We start from the raw sequence: 16951 nt of genomic DNA on the forward strand, positions 1-16951 counted from the left end.
AATATCAAGCCACAGATTAGTCAACATCTGGGTGCTTTTTCATCGTCGATAAAAGCCACTGCCCGGAATCTTGGGATAATTTTCGACCAATCTTTGTCCTTTGATGCCCATGTTAAATCCGTGACCCGCTCTTGCTTTTTTCACTTAAGAAATATTGCCAAACTCAGGACTATTGTCTCCACAACCGAACTGGAGATGCTTGTCCACGCCTTTATCTCCTCCCGGCTGGATTATTGTAATGCACTCTTTTCCTGCGTTTCTAAGGCCTCACTAAATCGGCTCCAAGCGGTTCAGAATGCTGCAGCAAGGCTTTTGACCCATAGCAATAAATTTTCCCATATCACTCCTATACTAAAATCCCTGCATTGGCTTCCGGTTGAGTATAGATATAAGTTTAAAATCCTCACCTTTACGTTTATGTCTCTACAAGGTGGGGCCCCCATCTATATCTCGGAGCTTCTCCAGCCCTATTCTCCAAAGCGAACTCTTAGATCCACTGATAGCGGTCGTCTATCTATCCCACGGACTCGTCTGAAAACAAAGGGGGATCACGCATTTCAAACCCTGGCTCCTATACTGTGGAACGGTTTACCCCCCCCACTACGCACCATCGACACGGTGGCTTCTTTCAAAAAACAGCTTAAAACTCATCTGTTTAGACAGGCATTTGGGAAATGTTAATGCGTAACATGTTGTTTTATTTTATATTTATATTGTACTATTGCTTGTTTGATATGCTTTTATACTTTCTTTATGTTGCTATATTGTTTGTTTGACATGTTTTCTTGTGAAGCACTTTGTAACAGCGTTTTGTCTTAAAAAGTGCTATATAAATAAATTTTACTTACTTACTTACTTACTTACGTCTGGCACTGCGGGATTTGATTCCCTGCCGTTGTAGTGTGTTACTGATGGTGACCTTTGTTACTTTGGTCCCAGCTCTCTGCAGGTCATTCACCAGGTCCCCCCGTGTGGTTCTGGGATCTTTGCTCACCGTTCTCATGATCATTTTGACCCCACGGGATGAGATCTTGCGTGGAGCCCCAGATCGAGGGAGATTATCAGTGGTCTTGTATGTCTTCCATTTTCTGATGATTGCTCCCACAGTTGATTTTTTCACACCAAGCTGCTTGCCTATTGTAGATTCACTCTTCCCAGTCTGGTGCAGGTCTACAATACTTTTCCTGGTGTCCTTCGAAAGCTCTTTGGTCTTGGCCATGGCGGAGTTCGGAGTCTGACTGTTTGAGGCTGTGGACAGGTGTCTTTTATACAGATGATGAGTTCAAACAGGTGCCATTCATACAGGTAACGAGTGGGGGACAGAAAAGCTTCTTACAGAAGACGTTACAGGTCTGTGAGAGCCAGAGATTTTCCTTGTTTGAGGTGACCAAATACTTATTTTCCACCCTGATTTACGAATAAATTCTTTACAAATCCTACCATGTGGATTCATGGATTTTTTTTTCACATTCTGTCTCTCACAGTTGAAGTGTACCTCTGGTGCAAATTACTGACCTCTGTCATCATTTTAGGTGGGGGAACTTGCACAATCGGTGGCTGACTAAATACTTTTTTGCCCCACTGTAACATGCCTAGTGACATTTTGATCACAGCAGACTTTGGAAAGTAAACAATTCTGGTTCTACTGGATCTCACCTCTGCTTTAATACCATTGATCATGATAAATAGGCTTAAGGGCTTGTTTAGGATTACTGGTGTTGTTTTGAAATGGTTCATGTTGCATCTATGTGAAAGATCTTTTACTGTCTGTATGTATCAAATTTTGTCTGAAACATCAGTTCTGCCCTGTGGGGTCCCTCAATGATTTGTTTCGGGTTTGATTCTCTTTTTGCTTTATATAATCCCTCTAGGCCAAATTATCAGACGTTGCAGTAATAGTTCTTATCACCTCTGTGCAGATGACATTCAGTTATATTGTTCTTTCAAAGCTTCTAAGTTTTATAAATGGTCTTGTTTAAATAATTGTCTGTCAGAAATCAAACAATGGTTAATGGCAACTTCCTCCAGTTAAATATAGACAAAATCAAAATAATAATAATATTAATACATTTTTATTTAAGAAAGTGCCTTTAAAAAACACTCGAGGACACTGTACACAAGCTATAACAACAACAAACGTAACAATTTACAAAATAATAAGGATAAAATGTTGAGCAAATATTTAAAATAAATTAAAGTAGCAGGATGGAAAGATTTATGTGGAATAGGCTAATGTGAATAGCTGAGTTTTGCGTCTGAACTTAAAAAGAGGGAGGGAAGTGATGTTTCTTATCTCAGGTGGAAGGAGTTCCAAAGACGGGGGGCAGAGCAACAGAAAGCCCTGCGCCCCATGGTGGCTAGCCGGGGGGAAGGGATGGAAAGAGAAAGAGAAGAGGAGGATCTGAGACACCGAGAAGGGATGGTGATTTGAACCAGGTCAGAGAGGTATGAAGGCGAGAGATGATGTATAGCCTTGAATATGTACAAAATTATATTGAAATTGATGTGGTATTTAACCAGAAGCCAGTGAAGCTACTGCAGAGCAGGGGTGATGTGGTGCATAGAAGGGGTCCTGGTGATAATACGAGCAGTAGAGTTCTGGACCCGTTGAAGCTTATGGATAGATTTGTGACTAAGACCAAAAAGAAGAGAGTTGCAGTAATCGATCCGGGAAGTGACCAGGCTATAAACAAGAATGGCAGTGGCATGTGGGGAGAGAAAAGGATTATTCTACTTTCATCTCTCTTCAGATTACTGTAACGCTCTGATTACTTGTTTCAGCGAATCATCATTGGATCGCCTTCAGACTGTACAGAATGTACAACATGATGAAACTCCCCAGTATATCTCTGAGCTTTGAACACCTCTTCCTTCTTCCCGAACTCTTAAGTCTTCAGGTCAGAGGTTACTGTTGGTCCCACATACTAGGTTCAAAGCATGTGGACTTTTCAGGCAGCGGCACAAAGGTTATATTTATATTTCTGGTTTTATTGTGAAGCACTTTGTCATTTTATCTGTAAAAAGGGCTATATAAATACATTTTACTTACTTACTTTTACTAAAATAAACATGGAGGAACACTTTACCTTGATACGCAGGTTTGAAAGAGGAGATTTTCTGGAGTTGATCAGAGAGCTCATAACAAATACTGTTCAGATAGGAGTTCTCATTGCATTCATGCACCAAACTTGGACTGCAAACCTAAATCAGAGCATAAAAGTTAAATAAAGCTCTGCATATTAATTTGTTTTGCTCACAGTGATGAGGAGAGAGAGTGATTTACTCACAGTGAATCTGGAGCCGGAGGAATCAGCAGCGATCGACAAGCCAAGATGTTTGACTGCTGTTGTGTTTGACTGCAGGTCCTCTGCAACTGAAGCATTTTATTATAAAATACACAAACTTTTACAGTAATGTATTTAGTTGTAAGTTGTAAATTGTGTAATATTCTGTTGATACCAGTAGGTTTGAACCACTTGTTTTGGTGAGGTTGGTAAATTCCTCCAGATCCATTTAGCCTGAGAGGTGCAGTGACGACTATCCTGTGGAAAATGATGACACTAATTAGTTAATGAAGTTTATGCATAAGTTCTATGGGGAGGGTCTGTAATCATCTGCCTGCTTTCCTAGGTCTTCAGCTCCTAGTCTATTCTCTACATTGCTTACATTTTCCCACGCTGTCAAATTCATCCATCCATCCATCCATTCGCTTCTCCTTTTCAGGGTCGCGGGGGGCGCTGGAGCCTATCCCAGCTGTCATAGGGCGAGAGGCAGGGTACATCCTGGACAGTTCGCCAGTCTGTCGCAGGGCCAACACACAAGTGACAGACAACCATTCACACTCACATTCATTCACACCTAGTGGCAATTTGGATTATCCAATTAACCTATCCCCACAAGCTGCATGTCTTTGGACGGTGGGAGGAAGCCGGAGTACCCGGAGGGAACCCACGCAAACACGGGGAGAACATGCAAACTCCACACAGAAAGACCCCGGCCTGATGGTGGAATTGAACTCAGGACCTTCTTGCTGTGCGGCAACAGTGCTAACCACCGTGCCGTGTCAAATTCATACCAACCTCATTATTCTAGTCCAGTCATTTTCTTGCCTGCCTTCTGTGAGCCAATCACTCTCCACTCTGACTGCTTTAAGTTTCAGTACTCATTCACTTGTTTGTAAAACCTGTCTCACCCCCATCCAAGCCTCTGCATCTTCAACACCACCACCAGTGTCTAAACTCCAGGGGGTCCTCTCCTATCCCCTATCACTGCTGGAATTCTGTTCTGCTATGATGGGTCATCAGTGTTTAAGTGCTAAACAGCTAAAGAACCAGTCCATTTACCATCTCTCCTCCCCCTTTATTTAGATATTCAGGCTTTGAAGAATAGATGGTTCATTAAATATGAAAGTTTTTAGGATATATTTGTACTCCTTTATATTAATATCCAAACTTACAATAGGAAGAAAACTGAAAAAGGAGATGAGATTAACTTGACATAAGCGGGGGAACAAAACAGACAAACAAACACAGAGAGAAGATTGGAGGAACAGAGTCAGAACACCAAAGGTGATTACACACTTTGTAAAAGGATCAGAATGGTTTAAATTCATCCGAAATATATTTTTTCTTTAATAAGGAAAGCATCACACTGCACACTCCAACATGTGATACCAGTCACAGTAAATAACTAGCTACTCACTCACTGCGCCTCGTGCCTGCTTATGCCTGCTCATTACAGTATTAAAGGACATTTGACTTCAGTTCCTTGAAATTACTGTTAAATGTGGTTCCCTTCATCCATGCAGTATTTCAAATTAGTCAAAAACAATTAGTTTCATGCACTTAAAAAGGAAGAAATGTTACAGAAACTTAAATATTTATTTTAAAAAATAGATTTTTACTAAATTATTACTAAATTTTCTACTAAATCTATGTAATTACGTTGAACGTTGGGTTTGAAGTGCAGCAGAAGAGTTTTAATTAGTGCTTTCAACAGTGTTAGATCACTCACAGGATACAGTATTATACAATGTCTTGAGTCAAACTTACCCTTTGTTATTACTAGACTTGTTCAAGTACTGTAGCACTCGGTATCCAAAGAAATCACCTGGTTCACCCAGAAAGACTTCAGGATTTCTTGTGTCAATATTAAAAGCCAAACAGGCAGGGATGGTTGAAGCTGAGAAAGTGAAAAGCATGAAATTGATACTAACTAAGACTTTAATACCCTAAATGAAACCTGCATCACCAATAAACAAAAAGCACAGCTTATACGGGAAATGGTTTTTGCACTGCTGCAGATGGGAAAGGTGTGCCTGAATCATTTGGGGGCAGTGAGTCGGGTAAGACTGATCACTTTGCATCAGTCAGTCTCTTCCTATTTCAGTATCATGCTGGGGCCTGAAGAAGAGGCAGTACAAAGAGCACATGGTGGAACGGGGTGAGAAGCTAGTGTGAAAAAAGGAATATGAAAAGAGCACGCCCAGAACTGGACTTGATAACAGGGCAGGTCCACTGAATATGATGTACAAAGATGTAAAAAAATGTTAGCTCCCTTCCTGATTTCGTTTTTTTTGCATGTTTGTCACACTTTCAGATCATCAAACAAATTTAAATATTAGACAAAGATAACACAGGTAAAAACAAAATGCATATTCTAAATGATTGTATTTATGGAGTGAGAAATAATCTAACCCTATATGGCTATGTGCGAAATATAAATTTTTGCCAGAAAACATCTTTTTGATCCCCAAGACTTTCGGGAAAATACTCTGTGGACTGGAGAGACAAAAGTTGACTTTTTGGAAGCTGTGTGTCCCATTATATCTGGCATAAAACTAACTCAGCAACCCTCTGATATGGCTGAATTACAATACTGCAAAGATGAGTGGGCCAAAATTCTTCCACAGAGCTGTAAAGGACTCAATGTCAAACATATAAAATTAGGAAATCAGGAAGGGGGCAAAGCCTTTTCCACAACACTGTATATGTGAGCTGAGATAATGTGTTTGTGAGAGCTGAATGAACTGTTGGTATTCTGTGCTTGGAGGGAATCCATGAGTGAGCCTTGTCACACTCATTATCTATGAACACGTTTTTCTATATATGGTGTTTCTCACACACCGTTTACTTGGGTGGGCTTTCCTGATACATTTCCAGTGACCGATATATTTTACTGTTCAATCGAGATAACAACACAGTCAATAAACTACTGGAAACCCCTGCGCTCTGACTGGGTAGCTGACAACAACTGCAGAAGCTACAGGACCAGGCAGAGCGCCAGACCCAGGCCCTGGAAAATCTGTTTGCTGGGTTCTCTCGAGCTGCGCTGTTGCTCCCCCCAGGCAATTCATTGTTTTCTGAGTGATCAAATAAATATTTCCTCCACTGTATGTGAGCTCTGTGTACTTCATCAGTTAAAAAACCATTCCCTCCATAGTAAAACAATTCCCTCTCTGGTTAGGAGGAGGCCACTTTTTGTTAACTATAATAACACATGTGCAGGAACACATAACACATTCAGGAATTCCAGCTCCTGAATGTGATTACGTATAGTTAGCTAGCTTATCCTAGAGGATCAGAGGAACATTGGATATATTTATTACTCTTTACACATTTGAAATGAGAGTGTCTAAAAATAATACAATAAATTTCGATCTATAACACAGATACTCATACAATCTGCTCTTTTAACGTAACACAAACAATTCCACAAAGGTTTAAGGGAAGATTTCATCAGTTTCAGAGGCGTCCTTTTTGCCACATTACTGTATGGTCTTTACCTTATAATATAATGATTGTTGTTTTAATTTAGTACTATGTAAATAGAACTGAATTGGCTTTGTTTCTAAAAGTGGGAGCATGTGGAAGAAATCACTTGCCTGTTTTTGAAGTGCATACACAAAGTCCATATTCAGAAAAACTCCCACAACTCTTTCCCCAGACAAACAAAGGATCTCTGTCTATTTCAAATGGAGGAAACCTGTTTCAAATCTTACCAACAGCCACTGTACAGATGAGCCAGACTATGTGGTCCTTCATCGTCCTGTGTTGCTCTAGTCCGATCTCTTAGTCTGAAATAGGATTAAGACACAAGCCAGCATTTTAGTGAGCACCAAACAGGATGCCCGGTTCAAGAACTTGGAGGAAACACAAACAATGGGAGGGTCACTGAAGGAAATTGCCTTCCCGGGTTTCCTCCGTGGCGTGAGCGATAAGCAGAGTTTTGTCCTTTCCTTCTAAGATTCCTAATTATTTAAAGTAACACTCAGGTATGCCGTTCAGCTGGGTTAGTTACAGCGCCGGGAGCAGCTTGGGAGAACAAGGAAACACAGACTGCTTCAGGTTGCCTTCCCAAATCAACTCAAAGGTTTATTTGATACACAGCAGTTTATATAGATGAAAAAAAAAGGTTCGTGTGTCAGCTTTCCCAGTTCAAACCGGTACAGACCAAATAAGGAAACGTCTTCCTGCCTTGTGAGCAAAGAAGTATCCTGTGTGTAGTTTATCAGTTCAGCTATAATTTATGATCATCCCAGCAAAATACACTCCTAGACATAAAATACAGAGTTCTTTCATTAGTGAATTCTGAAACAAACCACCTAGCCTTTAACGAGCCTTTTCCAGGAGATAAAGAAAAAGGGAGGATGGGAGTAAGGAAGTGGTTTCATCTCTGTGGTGTTTTCGACCTTGGGGTACCAGCCTGTGAGTCTTACACATCAATTCTTGGGTCAGAGAGAAAAATAACTAAAACAAAGGGGCCTTATTGAATGACAGAGTTTTCCTGCATAATGTCACTATAAAACAATATCCAGTAAATGCTACCATGGTACTAAAATACCTAACAGTCACACCTCTCATTTATCTGGACACAGGGCCGTGCAGAGATCTTTGAAGGGGCGGGTTCTCAAAGTAAAATCGGCATTTGGTCATATTTGAAATATTAATCGAATATAATCTGTTTTTAATGTATTTTCTTTAAACTACAGTGATTTTATAGCGTAATTATAATAATCCATAATTACGTGGCTATGCATATTAGATAGTTTTCAGTGAAAAATAAGCACCCCAGAAAGGCAGGGGAAAGCCCTGTAACTTACTTTAAAACTAAATATGTCCCTAAAACGGTGGACAGAGCTACAGACCCATGACAGCCTTGCTCGGTTAGCTAGCGGCTAATGACCAGCACTACTTGTGGGGTTATAAAAGGACAGTTGTTGTGTGTCGCAAACACAGCACGCTCATGTGTTTCAATTCGTCAGTTGCCACAAGACAACTTGCCAACGTGTACATAATAAGCTAATACTCCCGTGTGCTGAAGACTGAAGTGTACGTTGTACACCCTGCTTACTGTTTTTTGCGGCATCAGTCTGGTTTAGTGATGGGTCGTTCGCGAACGAAATGGCTCTTAGAGCCGGCTCTTTGACGTGAACGACGAGAGCCGGCTCCTTATCGCGAGCCGTGACGGCTCATGGGTTTTGTTTTTTTTTCTTTCTCTCACCCTCTCTCTCTCTCTCGCACTTTTTTTCCGCTTCACTCTGCACGCGAGCCTTGTGCTTTACGCTGGGCAGAGGGGGGAGGGGCGGTAGTTACACTCAGTAGCACAGGAACAGAGCCAGAGGGAGAGAGAGAGAAAGAGAGCCAGGGACAACAACTTCACATTAGAAAGGTATAGTAATCATCCACAACTATTTTCGGTTGCAGATGATAAAGGATTCAGAAAGTGCGGATTCATGCAGGCCCATATGACAGAGAATGTGCATGTTCTTTTTGTTTTCATATTATAATTTATATTTAATTGTGTTTTGCAGTGTTTTGTGTTGTTTTCACTTTAAATTTGTAAAAGGAAACAGCTGAAAATTTAAATAGTTAAAAGTTGAAATGTGAATAGTGTCATGGTCTCCGTGCCTGCCCGGTCGGCCCCACAAGGCTACAATTGCTGTTGCTGTTTTCTCCCTCTCTGCCTGGGCGGAGCTCACTGTGGGCTCCCGCCCTTGGCCCACACACACACCTGACAACACTCACCCATCATCACCGGGAGCACTATTTGAGGCTGGAACACAGATCCTCTCGTCGCTGGATGATTGTACCCCTAACGTTAGTGTTCTCACAGCTCTTGTGCTTCATATCCGTGACTTGTGATTAGTTGGTGACCTGCTTTCTCGTCTGCTTCAGATCTCCCCCCCCCCCCCCCCCCCCGGACCTGCAACCTCCCTGCTGCGGGAAAGTGTGTGAGTGTGAGCGAAGAAGACGTGAGCGAGTTACCCTGTGATTTCCCCCGGAGTTTTGGATCCCTTCACTGTATATATATTGCACTGCACTGTAAATAAACCACACCTTGGAGATACCTTACCGCTCTGCGTTGAATCCCTGTACCAGATCGTGACAAATAGTTGATTTTTGTAATATATGATTTATTTATTACATTTTATGTGGCGTGAATAAATAAAAATATATTTACAGTGGTCCCTAGAGACAAAGCACATACAAACTTCAAATCACGTACGAACTCTGAAGCATGTACAAACTCCAAAACACGTAAAAACACGTACAAACTCCGAAGCATGTAAAAACTCAGAAGCACATAAAAACTCAAAACACTTACAAAAGACAACAGAAGTGCTCCAGGATGCTGGGCGCAGTGTTGAGCTTTTGTTATCTTGTGGCTACACAATCCAGCAAGTACCAATGACCGGATTTGGTGTGTGATAGTAACAGGTAGATGAACTTTTTTTTAAATTATTTAAATATATTTGAGTGCCTGTGTATAAATACACAAACAATACACACATGCTTTCAATTGTGTAATTTAAGTGATCTAGTAGCTCTGCTTTGGAAGTTCAGTTCATGCTAGAAATGTGTTTTGGAGTTTGTACGTGTTTTGTCTCTAGGGGCCACCGCATATATTTATATATAAACATATATAAATAAAACCACTTTTTTACGTTAGTAATTCCTTTTGTGCATAATTTTATATTATTGTGAATAATAAATTAATTAAAGCAACAAAACAACCTGAAGAGCCGGTTCGGAGCCGAAAGAGCCGGCTCTTTTTAGTGAGTCAAGCCGAAAGAGCCGGCTCTCTAAAAAGAGCCGGAAATCCCATCACTAGTCTGGTTTCCCAGTTCATTTGTGTTTCTCTTACAGCTCCGCACAGTCCAGGAGGAAAACAATGCGCGTGCTCTTTGCGTGCTCGTTCCCGGCTCCTCTGTTGTCAATGGCGAGGATTGGTTAATGGTCATCATGTGACTGATGCGCGCCCGTTCCTTTTATTTACCAAAATTGTGATTAATAGCTAAATGTTATTGCTGAGGGGCACAGGCAGGACTCCACACGCACACACACATTAGAAAAAAGGCTGCACTTGAGTCCTGTCAGTCCGTTTCAGAGGTGTTGTTTTGACTAAAGGCTTAACTTAAAACATGTGCAGTTCAAAAGGTGAGCTTGTACTTGTTGGAGTTCATCCTCATTGGTTACTGCTTCTGACAAACATGACGTTTGTACACAGAAAACGACTTAATGTGACTTTTTCTCTTTCTGCATATACACAGATCTGCCAGGAGGGAGCACTAAAAGATCTTTTTACACTGCACATGACTTCAGCCCACACAAATATTGCCCTTTTTGTGCATTTAAGTCCAAAATAATATTGTTAAAGTTGCTTTTACAAGTTTGTTTATTCAAAGTGAATAAAGCACAGTCTATGTGGGCAGTTTTGTTTTTCTCAGCATTAAGATCTCTCTATCTCTATCTCTCACTCTCTCTCTATATATATATATATTCACTCCTGTGAAATAAGCTGTAAAAGCCAGTAGTACAAATATTTTATTATATTTGTTCATCCAGTTGAAAATGTCACTGAGATCTAAAATTACCTTTTAAAGACCGAAGTAAACAAAAAGGCAGCCGACTTTGTAACTGTTAAACTCACAGACTCAGATGGGGCTAATTTACATCAGAGTGAACACAACATCAAGATTATATGTGAACTTACATGTAAGCTTTCTTTCTTTTCTCTCCCTCTGAAATAAGCAGCTGAACCTTTAGCTAGCAACACACCGTGTGACAAACTACACACAAACAGGTTGTGTGTTCACAGATGTTTGTTGAGATGATAGAAATGTATTTGAAAATACCTGACAATAAAAAAACATTGCTCTTTTTGTGCTCAACTTTTGTTTGGGCTTATTTTCAAAACACAAGAAGTAGAAAGTACCAATATTTGTTTAAAAATGTAGGGAGTAAAAAATGCTAGAAAAATAACTACTCAAGTAAAGTACAGATACCTGAAAGTTCTTAAATACATTAACAAAGTATCGATACTTTGTTACTTCCCACCTCTGGGTATAATATAAGTGACAGTTTAAGTGCTATAACTACATGTGCAGAAGGCAGGATAACCTGCGCAACTCGTGCTCCCATTCAGACAACATCTTTTTTCAAGGAAGGACTTTCATATTTCAGCAGAACAATGAAAAATCCCATGATGCATCTATTACAACAGCGTGGCTTCAATCCACACCATTCATCAACTGGGGGGGACCTGACCCAGCTACCATAATGTGGGAGTTGGGGTACAGATCACCAGTCTGTCGCGGGAGTAACACAGACAAACAACCATTTGTGCTCACATTCACAACTACAGGCATATTAGAATCACCAGTTAACCTAATCCTGCTAACTAGCTACTAGCTACAGAGCAGGTCACCTACTAACCGGAAGTTGGTGGTTCGTTCCTAGTCTGCTCCAATCTGCATGCTAAATATCCTTTGGCAATATACTAACTCCATCAGAGTATGAATGTTAGTTAGTTAGATAGCACTACAAACTTAGAAAAGTGCTTGTGTGAATGGGTGTGATTGGGTGAATGAACGAGTTGTGTAAAGCGCTTTGAGTGCTCAGAGTAGAAAAGCGCTATATAAGAACCAGTCCATTTACCATTTCCTTGTCTTTGGACTGTGAGAAGAAGCCACACTACCTGGACAGAACCCATGCAGACACAATGAGAACATGCAAACTGCGCATAGACAGGCCTCAGCCAGATGGTGTCACTCACAAGCTGGCAACACTCGGCCTACACCCAACCCTATCCACCCACCACAGGACTTTATGACTGGCAGGCAGCATTAGTACTAACACTGGCGTTCCACAGGGTTGCGTCCTCAGTCCCATCCTCTACACCCTGTACACCCACGACTGTGTTGCATCCAATAGGGATAACACCATACTAAAGTTCGCGGACGATACTGCAGTGATCGGTTGCATCACTGGAGGGGACGAAGCTGCTTACAGGAGAGAGGTGGCCGGTCTGGTGTCATGGTGTGAGGAGAACAATCTCACCCTCAACACTGATAAGACAAAATAGATGATTGTGGACATGAGGAAGAAGAAGAGGCCTCACCAGCTGCTGTTCACCCTGGGGCTTGAAGTGGAGAGGGTGAGCAGCTTTAGGTACCTGGCCGTCTACATGTCTGAGGACCTCACCTGCACACTGAACACCACACAGCTGGTCAAGAAGGCTCAGCAGCAGCTGTATTTCCTGAGGAGGCTGGGGAAATTTGGGGTGTTGGCCAAGATCCTCAGCAGTTTCTACAGCTGGATTGTGGAGAGCACCCTGACCAGCTGCATCACTGCATGGTATGGCAGCACTACTGTTATGGACCACAAATGCCTGCAGAGAGTGATAACAAACGCTGTGAGGATCACCAAGACCCCGCTGCCCTCTCTGCAGAACATCTGCCATCGCAGAGTCCATAGGAGAGCTGCCTCCATCCTCAAAGACCCCACACACCCAACACGGACTGTTCACACTTCTGCCCTCGGAACGAAGGTTTAGAAGTGTGAAATCCAGACTCGACTTGATTTTGTATCTCGACTCAGCAACTCCTTCTTCCCCACTGCTATCAGACTCTTAAACAGCTGACCTATTTTAACAGTATCAATAATTTTTGCACTTCAGGTCATCTCACATATCAACCAGCATATTAAGCTCATAGCTCTTTTGCACATAAATCTATCTATTCAATACTTCAATTTTTCCTTTTTGTCTCCATTTATTTATTCATACTATTTGTATTCTATCTATTGTACATATTAACCAGCATCTGTGTGTGGACAGCAGAGAAAGAATTTCATTGTACAGAGAAATGCTTTTTATTGGTACACATGACAATGAATGCTTTGAATCTTTGAATATCTTGAGGCGTTATTATTCTTCCTCGTTTCATTAAGAGCATGATAAAACAATCAAATCTTCAACCCCTTCTCTTCCCAAATGGTTTTGGGGTCAACACTGAACTGCATAGAAAATTCAGCTGCCAACCTGTTAACTTGTTGGAGACTAAACAAGCATCAAGTCATCTTTTCCTCCCAGAGGGGATGATACATGAGGTTATAAAGACTTCCGATATTGTAGAAGTCTATGGAAGAACACATCTGATCAGGATCAACCTCTGGTTGTGATTGTACATAAATAAATAAATAAATAAATAAATAAAGACATTTTTATTTCTATAGCACCTTTCTAGACAGAATCACAAAGTGCTGCACATAAGATAACAAATAATAAAAGGGTAAAACAGACAATATAAAACAGGCAGAAATTTAACCAAACACAGTTTTAAAAAGGTGAGTTTTGAGTTGTTCTTTTAAAAACAACTACTGAGTCCACAGTTCTTAATGTTTGGGGGAGAGAGTTCCACAGTCTAGGGGCCACGGTGGCAAAAGCTCTGTCACCATTAGTTCTCATTTTAGCCTGTTTTATAGCAAGTAAGCCCTGATCAGATGACCTCAGGGACCTGCTAGGGACATAGGGCTGTAGCAGATCGGAGATGTAGGGAGGTGCCAGTCCATGCAAGGCTCTAAATGTCAAGACCAGGATCTTAAAATGTACTCTAAGTTCAACAGGAAGCCAGTGTAGCTGAAATAGCAATGGTGTCACATGAGAATACTTGGAGGATTTTGTCAAAAGTCTAGCTGCAGCGTTTTGCACAACCTGCAGACGATCCAGAGAACCTTTGCTTAGACACATAAACAAAGAGTTACAATAGTCCAAGCGTGAGGAAATAAATGCATGTATAGCTATCTCCAGTTCAGGGCGAGATAAAATAGGGCTTAACTTAGCCACATTTCTTAAATGATAAAAACAAGACTGAACCAGAGATTTCACATGCCCATCCAATGTAAGAGTCGAGTCAAAAGTGACACCTAAATTCCTGATAGAGGATTTAACATACACAGAAAGAAGACCAAGGGCTTTCACTATCTGGGATACAAATCTGTCCGGAGCACATATGAGGACTTCAGTTTTCCCCTCGTTGAGTTGGAGGAAATTTACAGCCATCAAACGTTTGATAGAATTTAAGCAGTCATTTAAAAGCTGAAGCTTAGATAAATCCTGGGGCTTAAAGAGATGTACAACTGAATATCATCAGCATAACAGTGATAAGAAATCTCCTCAAAAGAGCCCATTATGTGCTGGAGGGGGAGAAGATATATTAAGAACAATGGTGTGAGTGGTGAGTGGCTCTACTACCACAGAGAAGTTGTGGCAAAAACACCTGTAATAGTCAGCTAGACCTAGAAACCGCCCAAAACAAGAGAGTTCATCTCTTGTCTTGGGTGTAGGGTGGGACAGAATTGCATCCATTTATGCAGTTATGAGACGAATTTGCCCCTGTCCAACCTGCTTACCTAGATATGTCGACAGCTTTCCCAAACTCGCACTTTGCCAGGTTAAGGGTTAAAGAGGCTTGAGCTAAACAAGTAAACGCAGATCACACTTCACTGTTAACAGCATGATTTTACAACTACAGTCTCTTCAAAGAGCCATTATAAAAGCTATAGTTGGAACCAACTGATGAATACATAGCACTAAATCTGACATTCACACACTTTGGTGATGAGTTTATGGGCTCTGTCACTCATTTCATATCACAATGAATAAAACATTGAGCCCACTTTTGGGTAATTTTTGGTCATTCTTAGAGTCAGAAAGAAACATTATCCAGAGTATACTCACTGGTAACGCTCATGATTTAAATAATAATAATAATATGATGTGGCTTGTTTTGTGTGTCCAACAAGTTTGCAATTTAGTTTTGGCGAAGAAAATTCTAATGATTTATTCATCTTCTCGTCTTTTAGCGCTAAGTAGCAGAAAGACATAAAGGTCATCTCTTATGTGGTATCTTTTTCCTGGAGTTGTAGAGCTAAAAATGAGATTGGTCTGTTTCAGTTTCTGTTACCTGTCCAAAGGTAATAAAAGTCACCTCCAGACCCCTCTCACAAAATATAGTGTTAAGTTTCACTTTAGTGGATCACATAAACATCATATTAAAACCCTTCTGTCACGGTCCTGGGTCAGTGACCCAGTGTTTTGATTTTGTATTATCATTAAGTCCCCGTCTCTGTGTTATACTTCCTGTTTTACTTTGACGGTCCCTTGTCTTATGTCAGTGTTTCTACTTTTGCTTTACCCATCCCATGTCTCATCATGTTTGATTACTCCCAGCTCTGCTCTTCTCCTGTGTCTCATTCACTCGGTGTCCCTCAGTGTGTTTAAGACCTGTGTTTTCCTTGCTCTGTGTCACGTCGTACCCTCGTCATGCTGTGTGTGGTTCCCTCCGTGCTCCCTGTGATCCGCGTCCCTAGTCTCTCGTTCCAGGTTTCCTAGTGTTTAGTATCAGTTTCCAGTTTGTAGTTTGGGTTTGTTTTTTGTGTGTTTGTTTTTATGGAGTTTTTTGCACTGCAATAAAGCAGCCTCTTTGAGTGTTTTTTCCTATGTCTGAGTGTCTTGCGTTTGGGTCCTACATCCTGCCTGCCACACAGCCGTATGACATCTTCCATGTGTTGTAGGATTTTTTTTCTGCCTTTTTTGCTTTATAGTACCTACCCACCACATAATAGCAGAATGGCAAAGTTAATGACAAGTGCAATGGCTGCTCGAACATGCTCCTGAAAAGTGTCTTCAAACATACATTAATTACTAAATAATAATCAGTGAAGAGCATTTTAAAAACGCAGCTTTACATAAAAAGTATTCTGTTACGTTTGATCATCAGGTCTGGTGGACGGTCTCTTGCTGTAGAGTAATTAAGTGTCTTATCCTATATGTAATGCTAAAACAGATGCAGTGTGCGAATACTGATACTGTTTACTTTAATTTCATATTTTGCCATGATCTTTGGTCAGGATGCTGGTCCTGTGGGAGTTTTGATTATCATTGAGAATGAAAAAGGTATTGCTTTAAAAATCAAAGTAAATATTTTAAAGAAAATGTTTGCCTTTGTATTATGTTGGGCAGTAGTACCTGTTTGCAGCAGTTGTTACAGAGACGTGGAAAGAACATTCAATCGTCGTGTTTTTGTGCGAAGAAATGACAAAGACGTTGTACCTGATTCATAGATGAGAATTTCTACACAGCAGACGCCGGTTGCTAAAACGAAAGTTTCAGTTTTGCGTTTGTGAAACTTGATTTTGTCTGTTAGGATTGCATCTGCTTGCAGTATGACTCACAGAGGATCTGCTGCCATAAACAGGAAGGCTCAAACCACACACGGTTGTGTTGAATACTCCTTCCAGAGCATTGCAGATGCGAGGTGTCGCTCTCAAAGACTGTTTTAAGAAAAAAGAAAAAGCTGGTATGAGCTGAGACTCTAGAATAAAAGTTTTTTCAGTCACTGTGACAGTTACTACATTGAGACACAGAAAGTGTGGTACATATATCACAGTTATGTAGTAGTTGTGAACATCAGTGCAGGTTCATCTGTGGAGGTTTTGGCCAGTAATTTTTAAAAATCCAGACTTTGAATCAGTTTTATAAATGTTCAGCACATTTTAGTGGCTTGAAATAATAGTGGCCTTGAATTCAGTGGCACATGCAGAACTGTTTCTGTTATTTTCTCTAGTGAAAAGATTTTGAATGTAAAAAAGTGGACAAAAAAGATCTA

General features: G+C 40.8%; 1 protein-coding gene across 3 annotated transcripts in view; it reads right to left on the reverse strand.

The window, feature by feature from the left end:
* Positions 1-7844, reverse strand: part of LOC309708965 (integrin alpha-L-like) — a 34006-nt gene extending 26162 nt beyond the window's left edge. For 2 of the 3 annotated variants that reach the window (XM_082537349.1, XM_082537351.1), the window contains exons 1-5: positions 7001-7844; positions 5052-5181; positions 3460-3542; positions 3288-3373; positions 3087-3201 (exon numbers count right to left, since the gene is read on the reverse strand). In XM_082537349.1, the coding sequence (XP_082393475.1) occupies positions 3087-3201; positions 3288-3373; positions 3460-3542; positions 5052-5181; positions 7001-7043 (457 nt within the window). In that variant the 5' untranslated portion in view covers positions 7044-7844. The remainder of the gene's footprint in view (positions 1-3086; positions 3202-3287; positions 3374-3459; positions 3543-5051; positions 5182-7000) is intronic. The other variant, XM_082537350.1, reaches the window with a different exon arrangement.
* Between the last annotated feature and the right edge of the window lie 9107 nt (positions 7845-16951).

Source organism: Aulonocara stuartgranti (genome assembly GCF_965226115.1).
Source record: "Aulonocara stuartgranti genome assembly, chromosome: 6".
NCBI classification, from domain to species: Eukaryota; Metazoa; Chordata; class Actinopteri; order Cichliformes; family Cichlidae; genus Aulonocara; species Aulonocara stuartgranti.